The 27,903-nt window shown below is 37.3% G+C and overlaps 1 protein-coding gene across 3 annotated transcripts in view; it reads left to right on the top strand.

Moving 5' to 3' along the window:
- The first annotated feature begins 4,129 nt into the window (after positions 1-4,129).
- The window catches only part of LOC109102658 (nuclear factor of activated T-cells, cytoplasmic 3-like), an 82,313-nt gene continuing 58,539 nt past the window's right edge, over positions 4,130-27,903 (top strand). Inside the window, exons 1-2 of one of the 3 annotated variants that reach the window (XM_042760290.1) lie at positions 4,130-4,641; positions 23,038-23,097. In XM_042760290.1, the coding sequence (XP_042616224.1) occupies positions 4,548-4,641; positions 23,038-23,097 (154 nt within the window). In that variant the 5' untranslated portion in view covers positions 4,130-4,547. Of the gene's footprint in view, positions 4,642-8,461; positions 9,768-23,037; positions 23,098-27,903 lie in introns of those variants that run through there. The other 2 variants (XM_042760291.1, XM_042760292.1) reach the window with 2 other exon arrangements.

Raw genomic sequence — 27,903 nt, 5'->3', positions numbered from 1 at the left:
TCAGAATAAGAGTTCAAAAAGCTAATAAAAACATAATAATAATCCACATGTAATCAATTAATGTTATGTGAAGCGAAAAGCTGGGTTTTTAATAAGCAAGTTAATCATTAAGACCCACTGCAGAGGGTCTATTGTTGAGCAAATGATGTTAAAAAAAACTTTAATTTTTAATTTTTTGGGTGAACTCTGCAGTTCAGGCTAATTTTAAACAAAAGGTTTTTCACCTTTCACCAATTTTGTATTTTTTTGAACATTTATAATGGTATAATTTTACGGTATTCTTTAAAGTACCGTGTAAGTATTGTATATGAATATCAGTAAAAGCTTCATTCACCAAGTCTTTGCTTTTTTATTTTGTGTTGTGCTAATACAGTAAGGCCTTGATGTGCCTTTTCAGGTCTGCTCATGAAGTTTGGGGTCAACGCAAAAGACAGTTTGGAGCTCAGTCTAAGACAGCTCATAGTTCCCCGTGGCATTCTTAATTAGTTGTGCTTTTTTCATGCATTTCAAACTAGGACACATTGCAAAGACAACCTTGTTCTGTTAGCAAACTGAAGCGGGTTCAAGGATGATGTTGGAACATAGTCAGTGATTCAGGACAGCGAGTATCCTCAGAATGTGCAATTACATTTACAGTCTTAGAAGATTCTTTCTTATCAAAGTGACTTATGAAAAAGTGCACATTTAGGACACGTCGTTAAGAATGCACTTAGTGCTAAAGCTGGATATTAAGAGTAACATGAATAATATAAGAATCCTTCAGCATTTGTGAATACAGTGTTGGTATTGTTGTGCTAGATTAGATCACTATATATTTGAGTCTCTTAAAATAATGACCATAGAAAAACTAAAACACAAAACCCACTGCTGTTAATATTAGTCTACAGGAGAACAACACATGCTCACTGTATTATATAGCCATATTCTAAATACCTGACTTATTAATCATTCAAATTTTCCAGGACAGAGAACATGGCATTTATGATTCATGTTTTGACTATATTGCTTTATACTGAGAATGGTCCAGCAGAGGGCAGTATGCATCAGCTGAAGGCTGTTTCTGAACGTTGTACGGAGTTTAGTTGTAAAGAGCATTTCATTAGCTTGTTACTTCTTTGAGTCCTCCTTTCAACAGGAGACATTCCAGATTGGATTTTTCCCTTTCCAGTTTCTTTTCCTTTTTTTTCCTTTTTTATGTTTTGGTCTTTCTTAAAATTGTAAGTTTGCTCTCTAAATCAAACATGACAAAATATGGCTATCTGGGATTACAATTTTTTTTTAAATAAATAAATAAACCAAAAAACAAAAAAATCCCTAAATTAAATAGTATGGTTAGAAAATATAAACTCTTTGATATTTAAATATACTTATGCTGACTGCAAATAAACCTAATTAAATGAAAGAAAAAAACCTAACTGTACTGTAAGTGCAATATTATTCCTAAACAGTTTCTGATATTTAAAGAAATACTGTAAATTGTACTTTAGCAGGTTTGGATTTATCACCATTGTTAGTATTATTTATGTAAGGAATAACTTACGACATCCCTCAAATAACTAAAAAAATAAAGCAAACCAGAATTGATGATGCGGCCACGACGCGAAGAGGAGTATTTGCACACGACAAGCACAAAACACATTACCAAAACACCAATCCTTGAAAAGAAAACTAGTTTTGAACCGGATTTGTGTGAGAGTAGAAAGTTCTTTCTTTCTTCTTAACTGTCTTTACGAGAACACAGTATCAAAAACCACATCGTCCCCCTCCTACACAATCCACGGATACCGTGTTCTCTATCTTCCTCCCACAAAGGTCATCAGAGACGAAGAGAAACACGGGTATTCTGAATAGTAAACAATGAGTTTGGCAGGATCATTTCAACAGCGTGAGAATGTGTTAAGGCAATTGCCCTTCGCGATTATTAACAACGGTTGTGTCTGCGTTCAACGCTGAAATTTTAACAATGAAATGAATCAGTGAGATGATTCATGATAGATGAATATTATGCAGCATTATTCATTCTAATTGGCACTTACGCAATTATAAATCAACTGTTTGGTCCTCCCATTGTTCTTTTTTCTGTTATTCTCATGCAAACTTTCAGAATTGTGCAGTTTGTAAAAATGTGTGAGTATATGTTTGTTTGTGTAGCATTGTAGTTTTGCCATTTTGATTTAGTTTAGCTTGAAGTTGATAATTACATCATAAAAAGCCAAAGTGAGCATCACAACTTTAGTAAATGCCATAAGTGACACTGTCATGAGACCAGATGAATGCTCTGCAACTGATTCTGCAACTCAACCCGCTAATCACTACTATCAAACTCTATTAGCCTTTTGAGTATTCAGTGAAAGTTTAGCGTTTAATGACATCTAAGTAAATAAAGACCACAGGAAATGTGAAATGTGAACATGACGTTTTTACGCCCACATGCGTCAAAGAAAACATTCTTGTTTGGTGGTGTGAATTCCGTCACTGATATAAAGCTGCTTGGTCCACACTTTTATGTTTAGATTTTTTTTTTCTCAGTTATTGTCTGATATTGTTTTTCTGTTGTAGCCGTAACACAGCATCCTGTTGTGCTGACTACAGTGCAAAATAGAATAAAGATAAAGTTATTTGAGAAAAACAAATAGAGGTGTATGATTTAACACCAACGAGGAAACTGGGTATATGTAAAAAGATAGCTTAAAGATGTGGAGTTAGTTTTAAATTGGAAGTGTTGTGTTTATATTTCTCTCTTCTCTATGAGACAGTGCTCCACGTGAATGGAACACGTCACTGACTCAAAAAAAATTGTCATCAGTGAGGTAGAAAAACACTGCACAATGTTAAGTAATCTGGTTAAGAATTTTTGCTGATGACTTGCCTATTATAACACTCTTTTCTTCCTGTGTTATACATTATGCTGGGACTGTGCATTAAATAAGGTAGTTACAGTGAGGACTGAAATTTGCACTGTGCATTATTTTCTGAGTAAGTCTGTTCACATGAATTCTTGTTTGAGTGAGCATTAAAACCAGTTAAAGGTAGTTTATTTGTGTGTATAGACGTCAAGGCACAGTTTGTTTGGATAAATTATGCCATCATCGCTCTAATTTAAAGATTTAGGAAAATAATAGGCTAGTCTATCTCCATAGGGATGTCAGTGGAAAACCATGTAAAATATATTGTACGGGGTATTAAAAAGAAATTCTTTCAAAACTTAAAGAATATATACAGCTGGCTATAAATTTAACAATACATTTAAATGTGGAAATAAACAGGATTTTAATGATTTTGAGAAATTTTAAACAAAAAACTTTATGGTGTAAAAATAAAGAAATATTAAAGTTTTGCAATATTTAGATAAACAGTCAAACAAATCTGTGACACTGCTATGTTAGCACTTGAATACACTGATGTTCTGGCTTTCATTAAAGCACAAGATGCTCTTTGGTACATTCTCACATGATCAGCAGGTTTTTATGAAACTGTGCCGTTGATGCAGCTTTAGCGCTGCTTTCATTGAAGCAAGGGAACATACCAAAAACAAAAAATAAATAAATACATTTCAGAAATTCAAATTAGGAATCGTTTTATAATGACAATACTGTAATTTGTAAAAAAAAAAAAAAAAAAAAAAAAAAGGATTAAATTAGAAAATGCTAAACAGAATAACGTTTGCTACTATAAACTAGACAGTAGAACAAAAGTATGGTTTATATTAATACAGAATGTAAAGAGTATATACAATGGAGTCCAAAGGTCTGAGGCAACACTGAAAATCTGGGATTTAAAACTGAATTTAAACCTGCAAATAAACAAAGATACGCGATTTATATCTTTTCTTATAAATAATGTAAACAAGCAGAGTTCGTGACATAAAATAAAAATGTATTTAAATTACAATATAATTTATATTAATTATTAAATTATATTTACCAAGTTATATTAAATTATATAAATCATACCATTTATATTAATATAGTTAATATGTAATATAGTGTATTGCATTTAAATTTTAAAATAAAACTCACTGAAACACGTGGTCTTTACAAGAGTACGGCTGATTGAACTGCAGTTAACTACAGCTACTACAGAAACTACAAGACCCATAAGCCAGTTTAGGGCTAGGTTGTGTTTATGTGTGAGCGCGCGTGAGTGACTGAGGGCGCGTGTGCGCGCGCTTGTGTTGTCTGCCGACTCGCCTGACGTCACCGCTGGAACTGGCCTGTCACGCGCTGTTAGTAAAAGTTGGGATAGGAGCTCGAGACGGAGAGCAGCAGCGAATTTACGGACGAGCTCGATCAACGGTCGCGCTGACGCACAACGCTCACCCCCCACCCCCCCTTCACGCCGCAGGCAAAAAGTTCAAGCCGCTGTGAGTTCGCTGAACCTCCACAGAAGGTCGACCAGTTTGGATTATTGTGAGGGAGAAGCTATTATATTTCTGCCCGGGCTTAGAGAGAAAAAGTTTAAAAGTTTTGCCTTTATCATCAGTCAATGTAGTGAGTTTATTAAAGAGTCGGCGTTCTTACACGGGTGAGCCCGAGCTGTCAAACCCGATGACTACTGCAAACTGCCCCGGGAATGAAGAGCTGGACTTCAGATTGATCTTCGGGGAGGACGGGCAGCAGCCGCCGCCGCTAGGCCCCGCAGGTCAGTGCTTCACTTCGGGATACTCTCACACACTCCTTCGGTATAGATTAACTCATGAATCATGCATTGAAAAACTAAGGAGGTCGACAGCTGATGCAAAACCCGGTATCAACAGCAGCAGCGCCGCGCCGCGCCGTTAAAACGACAGTACGTTACTCACCGGCTTTCCGCTTTACGCCAGCAGCTGCAGTTTTGTTTAGTTTCTTGTGTGGTTGTAAATTCAGCCAATGAAAAAGAGAAGCGGTACGTTTAGGCGGCTGGGTGAACTAATATATAACCAACAAGCACCTGGAGACTTTTCTGAAGACTTTAAGCCGGTCACATCGGCTCAAAACCTATTTAGCTGCCTGTCTAGATAGCATTTTTGGTCAACATAGACGCGTTTAAGTGGTTTGAGACAAAGCCACCATGAATCTGACAGCTGCTGCACAGTGAAATGCTGTAAAAGTTTCTGTTATCACTCGCCGCTGCTTTCATCTAGAGCACATGGAAAAAGTTTCAACCCTTGTGTTTCCACTAATACTGAACTTGCACTGTTTCATTTCTCCATTTTACTCTTATTTACATCAATACATCAACAGTAGCTAGTTCTGTCAGCGACTTTGCAGGTGGTACAGATTTACAAAAATGTATAAATATATAAACCGGTCCTTATCACAGTTTAGAGGGAGGTGTATCTGTTTTTCCCTTTCTAAATAAGTTAGTGCCTACACATTTTGGAGCACATATTATCTTTAAGTTTACTTAAGTTCCAGAATATAAACATGCTTGGTGTGTAGTTCATCAAACCATTCCCTAAACTTATAAAAATGCAATATATTAAGTATTCCTGCTTATTTTATAAACATAATTTACATAGCTTTTAACTAGCTATTAAAATATTTAATTTAGCATTATCACATGCCAGTCACATTACAAGATTAGACCTAAGTGCTGCTGTAGAGTAAAAAATATGATGTTTTTACTTAAAATGCTCTTACATTATCAGACAGAGTCGTTAAATATATGAGCAAGTGTTTCCACTTAATGTGGAAATTTAAATGGTAGTAGTATTTATTATGATGATGATTGATTTATAATCACTTTTTTGTTGAAGTCCTCAGTTTTTTTTTTTGTTAAACGTGTCAGATGTATAATCAACAATGCAGACAGCCTCCAGTTTGCAACCACCAGACGTGGCCTGTGTGTGTGTGTGTGTGTGCTTGTGTGTGTGTGTGTGTGTGTGTGTGTGTGTGTGTGTGTGTGTGTGTGTAATTGCCTAATGAAAAAAACGTGTGTGAGAAGTATCAACCCTATCAGCCCCTGTCAGTGTGCTTGAGTGTGTCGTGAAGGAAAGAGATTTGGGTATAGTGAAAGCAGAATGCCTGTGTGTGGGTGGACCCCGGTGTGTTTTTGTTTAAGTTTTGCATGTTTTTGTGTTTTGTTTTTTAAGTATTGCATGATCAGTAAATTGCATATGGAGATTGCATATTGCCTAGGCAAACGAGGACTAAGCATTTTGTGTCATATTTTAAAAGAATGACCACCATGTTTTGTATATTATGTAAAATACTCTACTATTGTGTTTTAAGCAGTAACCTAGTGTAATTAAGTAGGCTTTACTACTCCATAAATTTCAGGAATCAGTGGTTGTTCAAAGATATTTTACATCAGACATGACCGCCTGATGGTCTGTGTTGACGTTCGCAGAAGAAAAGGGAAAACCTTTAATTTGAGACAGAAGTTTGGAGGATGTATTTGGACTAAATGTTGGAAATAAAAGCACCTCTGTGTGCAAGTGATTTTCAGTCTATTGCACTGTATAATTTGCACCATATGTTGGATTTGTACACACATGCAGGTGTTATGAGAAAATCATGAATTAGAATTGGTAGTGTTTATGCACCATATGTAGTCCAACTTTATCCTTAAGAAGTGTAGAGTATTGAACATTTCAAACAGATGTTTTTCAATGAAGGAGGAGCGAATATAATTTTTTTAGTAACTTAAATTTGTATCATGCTCCATTGTTTTACATGCTTTATCAATTATATAGGGAAAATATAATAGTTAGGGCTTTATAGAAAATGCAAAATCTTTGTCAATATGTTAAGAGTTTCATGTCCTAATTAAACATATTTATTTTAAAGGTAAATAGAAATATATTAGTTTTAAGTTGTTTAACAGGTTTTGTGATGTGTCTGTTCATGTATGTCAAGAAGTCATCAGGATTTTAATGCAGCTAAAGGGCAGGGCTGTTGTTACTATACACACTCATCAGTGTTTTCTGTGCCTCTGGCTGTTGCTAGAAAAAGATTAACGATCAGTTTTTGTCTTGTATTTGTTAATAAAGCTGAAAGGTTCAATTTAGATCAGGATTTTCTGTCAAAATGTCATCAGGTCCTATTTAATTTTGATGACTCAGTCTTTTAGTTTTGGCTTGTCTGGTTTGTTTTTATTATTAACAAATTTTCGTTACCAAAAACGTGACTCTGAAACTTTATGAAACTAAATGAGAGCTTTCTCAGAACTCCAGGCATGACATTACGGCCACTGAAATGTTGATCAGTGTAGGCATACGCAACTTTACACAATCAGATGGTGCAAGCTGTAATTCAGATGTGCGGATTTGTTTTGAAAATAGAAATATTAAAGGTTTATGAATTGTAACATGCCCATTTTCAAGAGTAATTACGGTAATTCTCCCAAAATTCAGTTAGAGACAGGGGAAAAAGAAACTACAAACGGATGTAAAAATGAATAAAACAACAAAGATGAGAATACAATTCTGAGTATACTCGATTTTAACGGGAGTGCTGAGTAGCGTTAGAGGCCGTTTTGGTGCACATACACGTTCTCACTCTCACTCACTCTGTCAGTCACTCATCACAGCGCTAGTCTGTAAGAAACCTGATTTGTTGTTGCATGTATTGCTGTTATTACAATTATCACACCATCAATTCTTTTGCCAGGCTCAACCATTCAACCCTGTTACTCAAGTTACTGTAATAAAACTGATCATACTAAAATCAGCAACCATAAACCAACCTAGCTTTATTTAGACTGTATCTGCAGACCTGTTACCCTTTCTCTTTTTCCCCTTTGATTTTCTAATTGAACAAATTGTGTATTGAATTATCTGTTTAATTTTGATACTGTATTTATGTAATTTTTATGGCTAAAACATAATCACTTAAATCAGACCGTTTAGACAAACACAGTTCCCAGATTTTAAGTGTTGCAGAAATCTCAAAGAATTGTGAACAGAGTTTGAGGTCCTATTTTATACCCTGTCTGTGCAAAGTGCCAAAAAACTTCGATCAGAATAGACTTTTTTTTAATGTTTTTTTTTTTTCATAATTATTCCTGATGTTTGAGCTCCTGTTTTGAGTCTAACTGAGTTTTTGACCAAGTATTACTGTATTTTTTGAGAGTATACAAAAACTCTCAAAAAAACTCTCTGTCATGTTCTTGTTAGGGATCATTGATGTTTATAATTGCACTGAATAAAGCTGTAGTTCTGTTAGTACTCAATGGTTTTTGGCCCAAAGTGAAATCACGCAGGAGGATCAGCTCGTTTGGCTAATCTGTGAATATTTGCATAGTGGCCATTGTCACCTTAAATGACCCACCCCAGATGCACTTGTGAGTCAACTTTCAATTTAACATTTTTCAGTAAAGAAACATAACAATAGTAGAAACCATACAATTTATATTTAATATTTAAGTAATATTTAAGTTAAAACATACTATAATATGTTTGCAGATATTTAAGAAACATGTTAAGTTAACATACTTGTTTATCTGAAAAACAATGCTACAGTCAGTTATTCTCCTTTGAAAATGTGTGTTCAGGGCCGGAATGTCTGTGTTTGTTTTGGTTTGTGAAACCCGCCCACTGACAGTTTACCCAATTGTATTTCAGCACCCCGGGTTGCCAGTTGACGGAAAACACAGCTTATTTAATTTCGTTCACCATCAAGTGCGCTTGTTCCTGTTTATGTCGTAAATCTAGCAACCTACCTGTGCGTCAAGACTGAGGAGGAGGGGCCGGGTGAAAAAACTCTCTCCAATATTTTGAATTTGGACTGCAATACCTAGTTCAACCACTCGGTGTCAATCCTACATACAGCACCTTTAAGTTTCATTGTAAAAAAAAAAAAAAAAAAAGATTTTGACTAAATGGCTAAATAAACTTTGACTAAATTCCTGTCAAAGCGATTGTGATTATTGGTCTATTGATTTATCTGTTGATTATTGCTGAATCTCTGGTTTGGAGATTATAATAAAGTATCAGAACACAAACAACAAATTTTATGAAGATTAATTTGCTAATTGGGTTATGCTTTCTCAAATATTAATCTCAAATAAGATCACAATACACAAAACTAGAATGAATGCCCTCAGAATGAAAGTTTTGTTTCTAAGACAGAGGTTGAGTGTGGCGTAGAAGTGGCCTCTTCCAATGTAGAGGTGGCAGTAGTAAGGGCAGAAGGTGCTCTCTCAGGGCTGGGTAAAGTCTGTCTGGCGTCGTGCCCAGACACAGCATGTGGTCTTCAGATGGCAGTGGAATTCAAGGGGAGGGGCACAAGACCCTCCTGCCTAGACAGAAACAGGGAAGAGGCTTCAGTCTTTCTCTTTTTCTCTTCTCTTATTTCTGTCTCTTCATCTTTTTCATCAGCAGTTGGCTTAATATTCCATCTAGAATGTGGTGTTGTTGTTTTAATGGCAAACCTTTGCATCCATCTTCTTATAGTCTTCAGGCTCTGAAAAACCAGGTCAACACCAGTGCATGAGTACCAGTCTGGAGGTAGTTTATGAGTGGGTAGCTAAATGTCTTTGAAAAAAAGCAGGGCGTGCAGTGTTTAGCATCTGTGCTAGCATGCATCTGCTCATCTGGCTGGCTGGCTGGCTGTCTTGGTCGTGGGAAAGACTGAAATTACATCGCTCTCAGGGTGAGTTATTTTAAGCCACAGCAAAAGTGGCAAAGGGCAGACTGCAGGTTCGCTAGTCCCGTCAGAAGAGAACTCCCCCCTGGCCAGCAAGTGCCACTGGACAAATCGCCGCACCTTTCAGCCCTGCACTGCCTCACGCTGTGTGTGCCGAGCAGCAGAGAAGTGTTAAAATGCTGTGTGCTACGTCGCCAGGTGAGGCCGCAGACTCAGGTGTAGCCTTGACGCTTGTTGGTCAGGGAAGAGTAATAGGGGGTAGCTTAGCCAGGCAGTTTTATTTAGACCACAACAGCATAACTGCAAGCCGCTAGTGTGGTAGGACGTTACCAGGAAAGCTCTTGTGACATTAAAACAGTTTAAAACATTGAGTGGAAAAAATGAATGCAGCTTGTTTTTCTGTTGTTGAAAAGTGGCGTGCCATTACTTTTCTAGATTAGTGAGCTGCAAAATTTTGTAAATTTTTAAAAGATTTTGGCAAATGTTAAAGCCTTTAGACCTGTACTGAAGGAGGGAACTGTGCCATTTGCAGGCTTATTCTGTCTTAAGAGCTATTCACACCAAGGATGATAACTGTAGCGATAAGTAGGCTATAACTATAAAGTTTTAATAATCACTCTAATTCTGTGAGAATAGGGAAGTCCATACCACATCTATACAATAATGACACAGAGGAACAAAGTCATTGGAATCACTTTCAGAATGATTTTTTTCAAGCTGACCAGTGAAAACAACAACAACAAAAAAACATATATCTCATTTAGGGCTGGATCAGATTATTTGGTTATTCGAATATTCGTTCGGTGGGTTGGCATTCGATTTTCAAATTTCACATTCGAATGTTCTTTTTTTTTTTTTCTTGAACCCCTGGCATCCCCCGCGAAATGGTTCTCATTAGCTTGAATATGAATCGCCCATATTGGAATTTGTTTCAGTACGTCATAAATAGAACGCAGCAGCAGTTTACTGTGGGGAATTTGTCGCGCCACATCCAGTGTAGGCAGTAAAATAGGTTCTACACAGTACTATCGTCTGGTGTAGACACGGTGTTGAGAGAAGAATATGTTCAGCTAATATGATCAGGCTAACTGTGCTGACTCATTTTTGCCTCTGCAGAACTGTGTTAATGTGAGTAAACGCTGACAGAATTAAAATTTTGGGCCATGTTAGTGGCATGTTCGTAAGATGGGCTCTTATGGTCTTACCAGTGACCAGTAAGCTTCTCGTCTTCAATTCATTATTTTATCCATAATCCTGCAAAACAACTCTCTATATTGTTAGTAAATCACTCGCATATTCGACTGAATCTTCACCCTGGGTGACTAAATGTCTATCATTAGCAATTTGCTAAGAAATTCTTAGATTTTACTCACTAGTGTGTGTGTAAGAGGCTAGTTACAAGTTTAGCATAGATATATTTTAATTCGCTGAAAACTCTGACTGAATGCTTGGGAGTTTCTCTCTCCATTAAGCAATCTGTGCTATTTTCAGTTCATCTCAAGGATGCATAGTGCACCTGCATTTGGTGTGAAGATAAGATAAGCTGATGTGTGTGTGTGTGTGTGTGTGTGTGTGTGTGTGTGTGTGTGTGTGTGTGTGTGTGTGTGTGTATATATATATATATATATATATATATATATGTTTGTGTGTGTGTGTGTGTGTGTGTGTAAAATAGTAGATCAAACAAAAAAAATGTACTGGCCAATGGCGATTGTATTGGGTTGAAAAATGATCTAAAATGCTTCCTCCACTGTTTCTTTTCCTCTGTAAATGCAAAGGCATGTATTACTAATACTACAGCAGGGTACTGATCATCGTCTGTCTGTGGTGGTTACATTCATGTGGTGCTGCTGTTCTTTATTTTGGCAAAGCTTCATGTTGATTTGCTCCCAGACGTGGTGTTGTAATACATGAGAGTGAATCAGCTTTACATGCATTCAGGGCACTTGACACTAATGGTCAGGGCCATTAACATTACAAACTTGTGTCCCACAAGTTGTTTCTGGAGCTTTGTTTGGTGCCATTTAACTGTTAGCTTAGCTCCAGCAAGAGGACCATGTGTACCAGTGGATCTCCTGACTCATTGGGCCTCAGAGGTGTGTTTTCTTGTTCTGTACACTGTGTGTGAGAGAAGATCTGTAATGTGGTTGGAGTGAGGGGCTTGTTTACTGGGGCGAGGCATGAGCAGATATGTGTGACATTTGTCTAATTTAAATTTAGTGTAACTGAAACCAGCAACATTCATAGGATGCTAATGCAAGGGAACGTTTCTGAAGTCTCAAAGTTTGGTATTAGTAAGAGGTAGAGAGACTGGAGTGTGTTGGATCAGACACAGGTTCTAGCTGATTTAACATTTCAGATGAAATGCGTCATAGGCCCTGTTCCAAAGGACACACTTCATGTGCACTTGCGCTCTTGCAGACTTAAAAGGCCGCCGTGTGTCTGTTAAATCCACGATACCGTAGGGTGTCCCATTCGTCATATTAGCTTTCAGAAGGGTGCTTGCGAATGCCCCCTCTGCGGCTGTTATGCGCCCTCGATGTGCACTTCTGCCGAGCCCACACTTGAGTCGAGCTCCACAGCAGAAGTCTACCCGACAGTCAAAGCAGCATTACGTCGCGAAAGTGTGGACTCAGACCACGAGGGTTTAGGGTGCGATTTGGAACGAGGCCATAGAGGCACCTTTGGCAACGTCTTTTAGTTTTTTTTTTGTTTTTTGTTTTTTACCATAAATAAATAAAGTGACTTATGTGTTGACTTTGCAATAAATATAATTAATTAATAAATAATAATAATAATAATTAAAAAAAAAAAATTTATTGTTGAAGTACACAACTGTCTTTGGGGTCAGTGTTTTTTATTTATTTTTTAAATAAATGAATACTTTTATTTAACTTGGATGCATTAATTTGCTTAAAATGGACAGTAAAGGCTTTGAAATTGTTACAAAACATTTATATTTTAAATAAATGCTCTTTTTGTGAATTTTATAATAGAGTTGGGCAGATAGATGATGCCATCATCCATCGCCGATGGCTGATAGACATCACAATGTTGAACCGGCACCGCAATCCCCAACCCCCTCTTCCCCCACAATCCGCCGCATCCCAATACTGTGTTCCGAAAGAAAATGACGTGTACTTAGGGCTGGGCGATATAGCTAAAAAACAATTTAATATTTCATATCGTTTGGTATTGATAATTATTGACAATTTTTTATAACCTTTTTTAAAACAGAGCAATAAAAAAAAGTTTAAATTTAACCACTGTATTTTTAAATTAAAGCCCGGCTCTTAATGGTACAGTTTTTCTTTGTTGTTGTCTCATTCTTTTAGATATGCTGTTATTTGTAAATGCTACTGCTAATGTTAGCTTTTAAAATACGGTTTTATCCTGATTAAAGCTTTAATACAGTAGGGCAACCACACACACATCCATGTTTAATGCTTCTCAAAGCTATGTGAAAAATATCTCTCTGTCTATACACATAAAGTGTATAATTGGAAAACAGTTTATTGGAACTGATGATATGAATGAGCGAGAGAGAGATGGAAAGCAGGGGGATGTAAGGAACAGTATTAAGAATTGCTGCTTTAGAACATTTTGAACATTTTGAAACTTGTGAATCCATTAGAATCGTTAGAAGACAGAATAGCGATTCATATATTAATAGGTTTTTTTGTGCACCCCTAGTTTTAATGGCGTCGTCATGGCCACAACTCTTCCTCTTCTCTAAAGCAGTGCAGCATGGCCTCGCCCCCTTTGTTGCGTGTTCCCGGGGCGAGGTTTATGTAAATCTCAGGGTTTGTGATGTCACAAACCCGGGAAGTAACTCGTTGTAGCCCCTACGAGCCGTTTTTGTAGGCATTAAACCACCAGAATATTAAAAGACATTTGCATTGAACTTTCAGCGTCGTAACTTTGCAGATATTGTTTATGCTCAAACAGCAACATTACACACTAGCTAACGTTAAAAAAGTGAAATTGCAATCAACCACCCCTTTAAATTAAATTAGATTAAATAGGCTAGAATGTGTGGGTCAAATCATGGGTGTTGGATTATAAATATATTACAATAAAATTAAAATAGCCTAATAAAAATTCGATTTAATGTTTTAATCCTTTTACGTCTGCTATGCATTGCTCCTTAAACCCAAAGTATAAGGAGCTGAACATATTCTTCTCTCTAATAAAGGCAGGAATATCTGTGTGTCTGTCTGTTTGCATTTTTATCATGTTGAGAACTGTTCATCCAATCGACTTCACATGTGGCAGATGTGTTGCTGCGGACCCAAGGGAGTGCAGTGTCATATTTTTATGCAATATGGACACGGGACATGTTCAGAATGAATAAACTTTTATAACTACAGAACAGCGCAAGCCGGAAGTGGCTCGCCTCATGCAGACAGGGCTTATATGCTCCGAGAATGGGCACTGCAGTAGTGGTACAAAGCACACAGGTCTGTTAAGAGCAATAGCCTACTTTTAATATAGAGAAATTATTATTAGGCTAGGCTACTGTACTTTTTAAAAAAAAAAAAATTATTTTTTTATGGCTGCCACGTATTCACAAGTATTTTCCAAGCAAATTAAGTGCACGTTTTTATCATGTGTAAAATTACTGATTAACATGGTGGATAAAAGCAGCGTTTTTGTTTTTTTTTTAACACCAACAATATGCTATATGCGTACTGCTTACAGAACTCAAACTTGATGTGCTGTTGTGGTAGGTCAGTTTCAAATTGCATATCTGGCACACTGCCTTTGTCTTGTCCTCACTAAATTTAAAGTGCTACCACACAGCTGAGATCTTCTGCATTTTTGTCTTCTCTTCCAGATGAACTGAATCATGACGTTCACTAATGGTTGATTCATAAGCAGCTTTTCTACTGTCGGGCCGAACGGTTCTCTTTGCTTAACCGTTCCATCCTGTGCCGATCCGGGCCAGTCAGCACAGATACGGTTTCATTTTCCACTGTGGTGCTCTTTGGAATGCATCAGTCCTTGCCTTGGTAACGCAAGTGTAATATAAACAGCGATATGGACGATGATCAGATATTTCTGTTTTTGGGACTCCTTTTTTATCTGATATTTACTTCGTTCAATAACAGAAATAAGACAATTCCCTGTGTGAAAAATAAAATAAACAGAAGGCGACAACGGGTATTATATCAATAAGCGCAAATGCAAAAAGACATTTTTTTTTTTTTTTTTTTATATTGAACGTAGCATAGCTGTTTACTTGGCTGTTTGGAGAAACTGGTAGCCAGGCAACAGAGTGGCGACGTCACGCACACTCACTTACAGCATTGCTAAGCATGGCTGTCTAACCGTGCCTAGAATTCCGGGCCGAGAACGGTTTGTAATCGTGCCGTGCCATACCAGGCTCACATGAAAATACAACTGTAACCGTACCTGACAGTCCTTCGGCCCGATAGTAAAAAAAGAGGCTATATTCAAGTGCGAAAGAAGACCGTTTCGCGGGGGATGCCAGGTGCTCGCAAAATTAAAAAAAAAAAAAATGATTATTTGAATCTCAAAATTAAAAATCGAATGCCAACCCACCAAACGAATATTCGAATAATCTGGTCCAGCCCTAGACTTAAGTTTATTTAGGTGCTGCGGAGAGTGCCAAAATCTAAATTGCTGATGAGATGAAGACAAAAATATCTAGTGGAAAATGAGAATGTTATGTTTTTAATGATATAATTGTTTAAAATGTTTTGACATATGGTCATCTAGTGAACTGATACCCCCCCTCCCGATGTCATCGTCCATCGCAATACTTCACTGTAGACATCGTCTGAGGCCAATTTGGTAGACATCGCCCAACCCTACTTTCTAATTATCAAAGAATCCTGAAAAAAAATTATCATTGTTTAGCTACACAAAAATATGAAGTTTACTGTTTTCAACGTTGATAATAATAATAATTTTTTTTTTGCAGATCAGCATATTAGAATGACTTCGGAAGGTTTGATAACCCTGGAGTAATGGCTGCTGAAAATCCAGCTTTGGTGTCACAGGAATAAATAACATTTTGAAATATATTGAAATAATAATATAATAAAAAAAACAGTTATTATAAATTGCATTAATATATTACAGGATGTTTATACTGTATTTTAAGACTTCTTTTAAAACTATTAAAAATACCAACCCCAATGGGTTTTTGTTTTCAGAAATTTACAATAAAATGATTTGTATAGACTCTAAGTCTAAAATAATTTTCTTTTTCTTTCTATTTTGTGAAATGCATATTGTTTTTTAATAAAATTATTACATATATAAAATTCTGAAAATTGTATGTAATAAAATATAGAAACATGAAATTATGAAAAACTTCAGATGTTTTTGAATACTCACACACAACTCCACATACAGTACAGTATTACCTTATGCCAAAGACAAGGTCTGAAATCAAATCTGCCCCTCTGTCAAACACTGCCAAGGGCCAATGAATGTCATTTTGTTAAGAGCAGTTAATTCAATAATTAATACTGCTGGAATAAAAACATAAAATCCAATTTCCCTAGTCAAACATGCCAAATAAATGTATTGTGCTGGTGTTTGGTTATTTTCTCAATAAATCTCTACTCAAATCATCATGAAATCACATCAATTTCACATTTGATTAGAATTTAGCAACAATTTACACAGGCTTGTCAAAAGCAGGCCTCATTTTTAATTTTGCATTTGGTTACACCACCATTTTCATAGCAAATTGCATCAAATTATTTTCAGTCTGAGGCAGCTCTCAATACTCTGGATTAGGGATGCACCGATGTATCAGCCACCAATATTTATTGGCCGATTTTTCCTCAATTTACAACCATCGGCATATTGGCTATGTAAGTAAAGAGGTCGATATAACAAACTAATGGTTTATTAATTAACTGTGTGAAGGCACAGAGCTGTATAATGTCTATTGCATAATCCTAGCACTGCTGTCTGCACTTTAATGCTAATCAAATGACAAAAGATCGCACACTATTCTTGACTAAATAACTTTTGTAACTTTCATGTGTAGCGGACCTCATCTGAATGATGACCAAAACTTTACTGATGTTTTATTAAGTTTATTGTGTCGTTTTTCACGCCCAAAAAAATCACCATAAGAGCTGAACAAAACACGGCACGAGAAGTGCACATTAAACTCTTTCTCTCTATTTGCATTATCATCAACATACAGCGAACTACACAAAACACTTATTACAACTTACAGTAAACAAATATATACAGATCTCATGCCTTTTTGTGGGGTGCTTAATAAACTGACAAAGTTTAATTTTGAAGAATGTGTGCTTTCATTACCCATATAGCTCTGTAGACCCATCAAAATAAGAGTCCCCCCTTAGTAAAGGAGATCTCATACATATTTAAACTTACAAACAATATTAAAATGTACACAAAAACAAATTAGAAGATTAATCATAATGTCTGTTACAATAAAGAAGGATTCATATGTATTTCATTTATACAGTGAAGTCGGACTGCACGATTATGACAAATCATAATTGTCGATTATTCCCTTGAAATTGTAATTGCAATTATTAATTACGATTATCACAGTTTACATTGAATGATTTTTATACCATTGTTTGATGCAACTGCATGCCGTATTTTTATATGAAAATAAAAAAGCTGAAAAACTTTTAGTGCTTTTCTATAGTATTAAGCCTCAAATGTCAAACATCGGATTGGTTTCTTCTTTAAATTATAAAAAGTAAAAATATGAATGGTATTGTAATGTTATACTAAAACTAAAATTAAAATAAAGGAAAAAACCCTTAAGATAACATGTAGAAAGAAAAAAACGCATCTTAAGCATGCAGAATAACTTAAGTGGACTTTGAACAATTAATTGCAGCTTTGAACGATTACGTAATTGTGGCATCCATAATTGTAATTGCGATTAAAAATTTGATTGTGTAGCTCTACAGTGAAGTGTTATTTTATATTTGTTTACTTTATTTCTGTACCTGAAAACTGTTAAACCTATCTAAAAAGCACTGCTAATTTAATATTTGTCCTTGTTCTGTTGTATTTATGTAGGCCTGCTGAATGTTAAATGGATCCAATCCATGTTCATTAGAAATTATTTGATTATGTAGCAATAAAACTGCTAGTATAATTTAATGCAGGTGTTTTTGAACTTTGCTGATTTAAAACATGATCAAAATACTATCTATTTTGATTCCAAAATTTCAAATAAGAGAGGAAGTGACAAATATCGGTATCGGAATCGGCCAATAAGTGTTTGTTAAAAACTGTATCGGTATCGGCCCCAAAAAGTCCCATTGGTGCACCCCTACTCTGGTGTTCACACAGGACACATCCTTAGACGTGTTTTAATAGTGTTTTTTGTTTTCTAAAGGAAGTAATTTTAATGATTACTCAATTATTGTTTATTTATCTATTGAGTATTCAGAAGACACATTTATAGTCAATGACCTGTAACCACAAACTGGGATTCTGAGTTTAGATTTTTTGATCTTCCAGTCTTCCAGTCTTGTACCTAAGGTCCCTAGTACTCCTCTGAGTCACCGCTTCTCTTCCTTCTCCTTCTTTTAGTCCCTAAGGCACTGTTACACAATTTACCCTTGGGCCGTTGTGTAATTAAAAGTGTGTCTGACAGCTGGATGGTTGTATGTGCACCTGTGTGTCTTGGTTGTGGCGTATCGCAGATGTGGCTCTGAGACTTTTGGCGGCTAAGATGATGAGTGTGTTTTGATTCACCACAGCAATTGTGCTTTCAGTTATGTAAATTTCTTCCTTTGTTTAAAAGATGTTGTTTAGGCCACAGAAACCTAACTTAAGTGAAGTAGTGCAGAACGTAGAATCAGTTTACTTAATTGGTCGTCCCTCTTTGCGGTGCTATTTCTCGGTTTCTCTTTTTCTTCGGTTTTTTTTTTTTTTTGGCTCCAGCGAAACCAAAGGCTTCTTCAGACAGTGAACAAACTAAAATAATGATCTAAATATTCAGGTTTGTGGTCATATAATGATGCCAAGGTTGTCCTATAGTGTCTGTGTGCAAAATCAGAGTCTTTTGATTACTTTTTGCTCTGTTGGTAGCTTCCTTTCATATACAGTTTGAACAGGCAAAAAGCACTGTTTATGAATCATAAGGAGAGGCATGAGGACTTTCTTTATGTTTCTGGGAATTGTAAGTTGCTCTGTAATATGAACTGCAATTGGCAAGGCATAAGATCTGAAATTAACTCTGTTAGGGTGTGTTCACACTTGTAGTTTGGTTTGTTTGGTTTATTTGGTCCGGACCAAAAAGGAAAATAGTACATTTGGTCCTGGTTCGCTTAGAGTTCACATTAGCATTTTTTACAGCGAACCTAAAGACACTGAACCTAAAGGCATAGTGATACTTTCACAACCTTATTTGTCAGCTTGAATGATGTATATATCCTGACAGAACTAACCGAACACCGCAAACAAAAAGTGCGTTAGACTTAAAGCGGCGCTGCGGGTGTATGATATCAAAGCACCCATTAACCAATCTGTCTGCTCAGTGCCGCTTTAAGTCAAACACATCTAATGCCATCTGCTGGACTAAGCGCACTCATTCTTGCGTGTACATATAATTTTATTTTCACCACCTGCAAACTCACAAGGAGCTCATAAAAGGGACTTCACCTCATTGTTGCTCCACATTTGCCCTCTGCTCATTTTGTTTTGGTCACACGTCGTCTAATCACATCACATCTTGTCATTACTTCTGGCTTTTGGTTAGTTTAGAAGTATTTGGTACGTGTTGCATTCATATATCTTTTGAACCGCACCAGAGTTCGTTTGGAAGCAGACCGAGAGCCATCTTTTTAGTGGTCTCGGTCTGCTTGTTTGGTGCGCACCAAGGTTTGGATGGCAGCGTTCACACTTACTCAAACGAACTGCACTAACAGAGCAATCGCACCAGGGTTCGTTTTAATCGAAGCAAACATGACAAGTGTGAACGCACCCTTAGTTTTGCTATGTCTGCAGTGATTGACAAGGTTGGGACTAAATGAACCTGAGGCGTTCCCTCTGCCCGGCTGAGCTTTGTTTATCCTGTAATGTTATCACAGCATGAGATGGTTTAATTACGGAGCTTTATTTAGAAAGCAAGCATACGTTCATGTTGGCTTAAGGGCCGTACACACCGGGACGAATATCGGCGCGCGTTATTCGCCAGCGTTTTTCAACGCGTTTTTTGTGTTCACACCCAAGCGATTTTCGCTGACGATGAGCCGAGTGAACATGCAAATTCATTCCCTGACATTAGATGGCGCTTAATGTAAAACAGAAATACTAGAAATACTAGTTCTCTTTTATCAAGATTTTTGTAATCGCTGTCGCGTTTGTCATATAGTTCTTTGTGTTCCGACACCAACGAGACCAGCAACTCTACATTCATCTTGCCTTGCATCTTCTTCGTCTTATTTATTCCCGGCAGTGTAGACGCTACTTGCCGTATATCTTCTTCGCCGTTACGTATGTGTGCTCAGCAAGACAGTTTTGTGTTTGAGCGCCCCCAAGTTGTGTTTTACTGTAACTTCAGAAGCTCCAGACACGTGTGCAAAAGCACCATTCTCATTGGTCGTATAGTTTTTGACGCGGTGCGTCAAACCAAAAAAAACGAACCCGAGGTGTTTTTTAAAAAAAATGACGCTTTTACGCGTGGCGTTTTTCGCGTCGGTGTGCACACTCACATTGGCGCCCTTTGTTTAGTCACGAGGCGTTAAACGTCGGCGAATATCGCGCGCGAAATTCGTCCCGGTGTGAACAGGCCTTTAGGCTGCCATCACCTAGCACAGCGGACATCCGCAGCTTGTTGGTGATGTAACTGGCTGCAGAACTGGGGCCACAGCAGTGACTCGCCCGCATGGGGAAAGGGATGCTAAAAGCTGCAAATTAAGACTGAGAAATAGTGAATGTTTCTAAAACCAAGAAGCTGGTGTTTCTTTAGTATAATCTCTCTTGAAAGAAAATATATCACCTTTTTATTCCATTCAGTTTCTGTTATAAGATGGAATTCAGGTTTGAAGATCAAACATTATTCAGTGTTTCCCACAGGTTTACGGCTTTGGGTTGTGATCTGGGGGGGGGGGGCCCTAATATAATGGTAGGGGAAACACTGTTATTAAAGATAGACAGCCTTCAGATTAAACATTATTAAAAATAGACAGCCTTCAGATTAAAGATAGACAGCCTTAAGATTACATTAAGAAATTGCTTAATATCTTAAGTGCCTGACTTTACTGGCCTTGGTTGGCAGAAAACGTATTTGTTCATCCTCATCTCAGATGATTTATCTTTTTGAAACCTTAACATAGATACCATCTTATGATAAATCATGTTAAAGCTTTTGTTCTCATGCTGTCTGTGCAGTGTGCAGTGAACTACTTTCCCTGTATTTCATCTTTATAGAGGTATTCTGCCAAGATGGTTAATGGTCTCACCAGTTGTTTTTGTTTTTTTAAGCTGTGTTATACAAAAAATTACAACTGTTTTCCCTTACCTGATATGAATTTATATTTTTTGCAACACATAGAGTGATTCATCAGTCATGGGTCTGTTACAACTATGCAGTGTGTACTTGCTTCTTGGAAGGATGACTTGTCATCTTTTTTCACTTCCTAAAGCAACGGTTTAGTGTGTTAAAAAAAAACAATTTGCTACTCTAGAGATCTGTTTTGGAAAATATGGGACATATTTATAGAGCAGGCTCATTCTACAAATAACCAGTGAAGGTCTTCAGCTAAAAGTGATTTTTGTTATAAATTAATCTGTGAATTATTTTGATTGACCAGATTAAAGAAATTTAAATGTACTAAATTCATTTCCACAAACAAACCAACCCATAAAAACAGTCTAGAGTGGCATCTAGTGAAGTGTGTTTGATTATTGTCTCAGCTAGCTCAAGTACAAGGCTGCATGCACAATGTGACACAAAAACAGCAACGTAATGATTTGTCCTGCTGTGCTGCTACTTGTAGGAAAAATAGCTTGTTGCTGGAAAAGCTGAACTATTTTGAAAGCAGCTAAGCTATTGTCATGCTACTGAGTTAATACAAATGAGCAAATAAAAACATTGTGTGTGACCGCAGAATCCCAGCTGCTCTCTTTCAACTCCGTGAGCATCCAACATCGACTCGTATGTCGATACTACGGATGCAAGCTTAGACAAAGGCAGAAATGCACAGCCACAAGCATTCAGTCATGCGCACACACACACACACACACACACACACTCGCACTGTGCGTCTCTTTGTGTTCTTATTCGGCTACAGTTGTGCGCTACAGAGATGTTGGTGCTTCAGGTGTGGGCTGCTCTGTGGCTTGCGTCAGAGACTCAGTGTGACGGCACTCTGCCAGCAGTTCTTAGAAACAGGCAGGGTTAGGAGGCAGTTTGTTCGGTCAAGCGAAAACGCTTACTTAAAGTCCTCATCTTTCAATTTTTGTTTACAATAAATTGTTTATATTTTTTTTAGGCCAGTTGGACAAGAGAGACAGTTAGATGTTTGATCTGTAAGAAAAACCTATCGTACATGCAAGTGTGTTCTACATAGGGAGCTCCGGATTAAGTTACACCCATCACTACAGGTGATACGCACACACAAGCACTCAGGTCAGGATGTTGTGTAAGCAGTTCAGGAACTGACCCTCTTTGAGGCAGGTATACGTATCTTATAGCCCAGAGTTCACACAGGTTGTTGGAACAACGGGTAAAAACTGAATGAAGAAATTTCATGTCAGAGACAGAGGTCACGATGTACTTGCATTTTTGACATTTTTATGATGGCCAGTTCTTGAGTTATTAAATGAATTTCTCAAAGCATCGGCAAAACGTCACTGGAGAGAAGCTGGGGAAAGCAAAACAACATGTGCAAGTAGGAAAATTATGTGACGCAAGACTGGAAAATCAAAGAAAGCAGGATGCTCTTAAATTAAGCTTGCGTGTTTAAATGGTCTGTTTTCCTACAATAGATTCTCAATAAACTGATATGGGGACCTGAAGTAAGTATATATGTGAGTTTTTGTAGGTGAGTACATTCCTCAACCAATAAATTACCTAGATGTCGTTGCTACATAGGAGTCACAGCACGTATAATTGCAGTTTGATGTTGATTCGTCTAGCACATGGACCAGGCGTCCATTAAAGATTATTACAGCTTCTGCCTCCATCTTTCATTAAAAGTGGTGGACGAATTCAAACAGTTGCATCATGACGTGCGTTAGGATAAGTACCGTTCTGCCTTCACAGCAGGCGTAGATGTTTGGAGCAGTCCATACTTCATCTTTGCTTAATTGAGTTATGTGGACATCATTACTAATGGAGAAAAGGACTTGAGTGTTTTTTTTATTTTTTTTATCAATTTTACTTCCTGTCGTATGCATTCAAGGAATCAAAGAAATTGAACTGTTTGTGTTTGCGGGCTGACACGATTTCCCTCACAGTCCTTTACTGTCTCCACAGCACCTGATCTGATATTGATGTCATCAGCATGCATACAGACACACAGTCACACTGCAACAGGTAGGGACAGTTGGTCTCACCTCTGAGTGACTTTACTGGCAAAAGCCTGTGTATTAGTAGCGTCACAGACTGTGCAAGGCATTGAGTACTTCTCAGTGCACTACAGCGATTTCCCACTATTATTAGCTTAGGAACAGCAAAGCTTCTTAGGGCTCTTTATTTAACCAGATAGCCAGCCTGATGTGAAACTGAACAGCATCTGATATAAGCAAGCAGACACTGGGACTCCTCTCCCCATACTGCATAAGATCAGTTGTACTTCATCATAGATTATTACTGACCCAGGTTCTGTGAGACTGCTCTGGGGGGGTTTGGAGACGGATGAAAGTTTTCTATGAACCTCAAGCAACTGTCACACTGTTTAAGCGGTAAATTAGAGTTGTTGTCGTAACTAAACTGCATGCCATATTATTAGTCACAATACTACACTTTTGCAGTTTTCCATATTTACTTCCAGCAGATGGTTCTGGGTTGATCTGGGTCAGTTTTTCTCTCACTGACGTTCCCAGCAGACATAAGGTAGCAGAAACGAATTGTGTGTGTGTGTGTGTGCAAGGCAACATGTATGCAACATGTTTGTGTTGCACACAACAGTACCATTCAAAAGTTTGGGGTCGATAAATTTTTTTTTTCCTTTTAAATAAATTAATACTTTTATTCAGCAAGGATGCATTAAATTGCTGAAAAGGAACTGTGAAGACATTTATAATGTTACAAAAGATTTCTGTTTCCAAATAAATGCTGTTCTTTGAAATTTCCATTCATCAGATAATTTCGACTGCTGAAAATTCAGTTTTGCCATCCCAGGAATAAGATAGGACACAGTTTTGTAAAATTGTAATATTTTACAGTATATTACAATATTATTGTTTTTATTGTATTTGTGATAAATGAAGCACTGGTGAGCAGAAGAGACTTCTTTCGAAAACAAAAAAACATCATATTGGAGCTTGAATGTTAGTGTAGCTTTTTGTAAATAATATTTTGGATTTTTCTTTTCAATACTAATTGAAAATTTGCTTTGTGACTATTTTTATTTATAAGGTCAATGAGGCTGAGGGCAAGAAATTATATAGAGCTGGATTCAAATTTGCACTGCTGTCACAGGCACCATGGTGTCAGAGCATTTGCACTTGCTATGCTGCAGCTCTAACACTTCCATTTTATGAAGATGATGCAGATGTCACGTTACAGTATGTATCTTTATCGTGTTAGCTGAAGGCCAGAGGACTGCACAATACTTTCATCATGGTATTTTATTAGCTCTGCTAGGGAGGTTGGGAGGTCTTTTGGGGGAACAAGCTGTTCTTGAAGAGCTAGTTGTGGTGCTCATCACTCATTTTCCATTTTTCTGCTCTCTCTTTCTCTCACACTATAATTTTTAAAAATATATTTCTCTTTCCATTAAGGCTGGTCCGAATACCATTTTTTAAAACCTCAAAGCTTCGGTAGTAATCAACACCGAATATTCGAAGCTTGGAGGGAGGGGGCTGAACAAATTCTTCTCTCAAACACCGTGTCTACACCGGATGCGAGCGGCGTGACAAAATACAATATAACCTATTATGCTGACTAGTAAACTCCTGCTGCCATCTATTTTTGACATAGGCTGCGTTTACACTTGGCATTAACATGCGATCACCGTGATCTGATCAAGCAGATCGGGTTGTCAGTCAATCAGAACATGGCGCGTTTAACTTGGCAACGTCAACTGACTTTTCTATCTGGATAACCGATCGGTGCCGGAGAATGGTCCGGTGCAAAGTCAACCTGAAGTGGTGGGTTTTCTTTTGAAAAACATTTTCAGTCATGGGACATTTTACAAATCAAAGATAAGCGTAGGAGTCTCATTAGCGCTCCACATGGGTGTTCTCCTTTTTTTCTGACAGTTCGTGAGAGAGGGGGTGGCGTTTTGCGTGATGTCCACCTGCGAATGCAGACACGATCGATCATCAGTCAATCAGAACACGGTGCGTTAATACTTGGCAACATCAACTGACTTGCTTATATGCAAATTATTATTAGGCGGGTCTACTGTACGTGTTTTTGTTTTAATTTTGTTTTTAATGACTGATGTATTCCCAAGTATTTCCCAAGCAAATTAAGTGCATGTTTTATATCGTGTAAAAGTACTGATTAACATGCCGGATAAAAGAAGGTTTTTTTTTTTTTTTTTTTTTTTTACATCAAAAATATACTATAGGCGTACTACTTACAGAACTCAGATGATATTTCAAACTTGATGTGCTGTTGTGATAGGCCAATTTCAAATCCTCACTCAATTTAAAGTGCTCCCGCACAGCTGAGATCTTGGCATTTTGTCTTCTCTTCCAGATGAAATGGATCATGACGTTCACTCAAGGCCGATTCATATTCAAGGCGAATGAGAACCGTTTCGTGGGAGATGCCAGGTGTTTAAAAAAATAAAATAAAGAATATTCGAATCTCAAAATTGAAAATCTAATACCAACCCACCGATCGAATATTCAAATAATCAAATATTCTGGTCCAGCCCTACTTTCCATATCTGTATTCTCTGCCTTAAAGCTGCAGTGTGCAATTTCTGTGGCAACATTAGCTATTTCACACTGTTAGGTTTTTTTTGCTTCCAACATTGGCCAACGCAGGGTAAACTTGCTTCCAGTGATCGCAATAGACTAACAAGAGCAAGGTCTGGAATAGGGTTGGTTATCATTTAAGTTTTAGCAATTATGATTCCAATTCTGCTTATTAATTCTGATTATTAAAGGGAAAAAAACTGTCATAATATGGTGATGTTATAATACGGTGAAGTACTGAATTACAACAAATTTTCGATGAAACAGTTACTGGAAAAAGCCAAATGCATTTAGTAACTGAATTTCTTACAACCAAATAAAAATTATTTTATATAAAGATACATACATACATACATACATATGTGTATATATATATATATATATATATATATATATATATATATATATATATATATATATATATATATATATATATAGTAAAGATATTGTCTTGCTCTTTGATGTCTAACCTGAACCAGATTAAAAGTATCAGCTTGCTTTTCCACTGTTCCCATTGCTTACAGCACCCTCCATCTCTCTTTTAGTGTTTTTCTCCTTTATTTTATCCCCCATCATGGTGTTTATTCACAGCGCTATGCTAATGAACTGGCAGCCAGCGTTTGGTGGATTAATCAAAGCCTCTTCTCCCTCATGAATGAAGTTCAGCATGAAAAAAGAAAAAACATAAGCTTCGCCTTAACTCTTGGGTTCAAAGAAATTATATTTTTCTGTGAAGTGAACATTTTTAAGTTAGTATACTGCAGCATCCTTTTAGTGTATCACAGCATTGTGTGTGTGTCAGATTGATAAAGCAAACTCCCAGTGTTCTGTTTCCCTTGGGGTCAGAGTTCACAGTTGGGTTGACATGAGTCTTGTGTGACACGTATGTTTGTCCCCCTTCCTGTTTGTCAGGCTCTGTCGTCACAAATAGGCATGTCTTATGACAGAGAGTGTACAGTGCATCTATAAATAAATCAATCAGATGGAGGGGGATAGAGAGGGGTAAAAATAGAAACGAGAAAAGGGGTAGAGAAACATAAATAAGAGAGAATTTGAAAGAAATAAAAATAACACTGAGTGAGTCATCAAAGGAGAATAAGTGAGAGAAAGGTCATGACTCCATTTACATTCATTTATTTAGCTGATGCTTTTGTCTAAAGCAGCATACCAGTGGAGAATCAAGATGGTATTCAACAAGACTTGATTGCGTTGCATTGTGAAATCACAATTTCTTTGACTCAGTAGGGCTGTATGCAGCTTGTAGAAACACATCTCACTGGCTGCTCACTGCTGTCTGACCCTGTCAGGCTCCCTCTGCCCAGTCACTGGAAGCTCATCAATAACCTTCAATAAACCACAGGCACAATATGCTCTGTGGGTGTGTGTCTGTACAGTATTAGTGCATAATAGCCATCTGTGTGTGTGCGAGCTGGCATTATAAATAGGGTCCGTCTCTATGTGGTGACAGGCTAAAGCATGCACCTATGTGCGAGTTTGTTTCCCGTGTGTTTTTGGTCACGCCCTGAGATAGATGACGTGCATGGGTTATTCCTCTTTGGATTTGAGCCCATCTGTCACCCCACCCGAAATTCTCCCCATTGACTAACCCACCGGCTCTCTGTCTCATTTATCCACTTTTAAATGGATCTCACTTTATGGATCTTGCTCTCACTCTCTCTCTTTGCCTCTCACCCCTACCCTACCGTACCCTTGCACTGATACGGTGATATCAGTACTGTTTGTGCTATAATGCTCTTATTGTTAACCTGTTGCTAGTGTTGTAGCTTCTGCATATTCCCCATTGGCTTGTTTGCAGCTAGCCCGAGTCTTTCCTTTTCAAGGCTATCAGAACAGCAGTCCAATAAAGGAGAGAGAGAGGAGAGAAAATAGCCTGTTCTCTTTCATCCCTCTTATCAGCAGACAGAGACCTTGAAGTGCCTCAATAAACAGTAATTATTTATGTGTTAGTTATACGAGCAATTACACTGTGAACTTTGGTAAATGTTATACAGTTTCTATAAGTGATTTATTTTATGCACCTCTCCTGTGTTTTTTTTTTTTTTTTTTTTTTAATCGTAGTTCTGGTTTTTGAGGCTCTGTGTCCCTAGAACTGTAAAATATGCTTTTCCAGAATGCTCTTTGTTGTTGTTGTTGTTGTTGTTCATTTTACATATTAATCTCTCATACAAGTGTGCAAAGTGATTAAAACTACTGCAAAATATTGATCTAAGGAAAGAATAAAACTATC

The sequence above is a fragment of the Cyprinus carpio genome, chromosome A7 (assembly GCF_018340385.1).
Source record: "Cyprinus carpio isolate SPL01 chromosome A7, ASM1834038v1, whole genome shotgun sequence".
In the NCBI taxonomy this organism is placed as follows: Eukaryota; Metazoa; Chordata; class Actinopteri; order Cypriniformes; family Cyprinidae; genus Cyprinus; species Cyprinus carpio.
The sequence above is the reverse complement of the archived record's forward strand: the minus strand, read 5'-3'. Positions and strand labels throughout refer to the sequence as shown.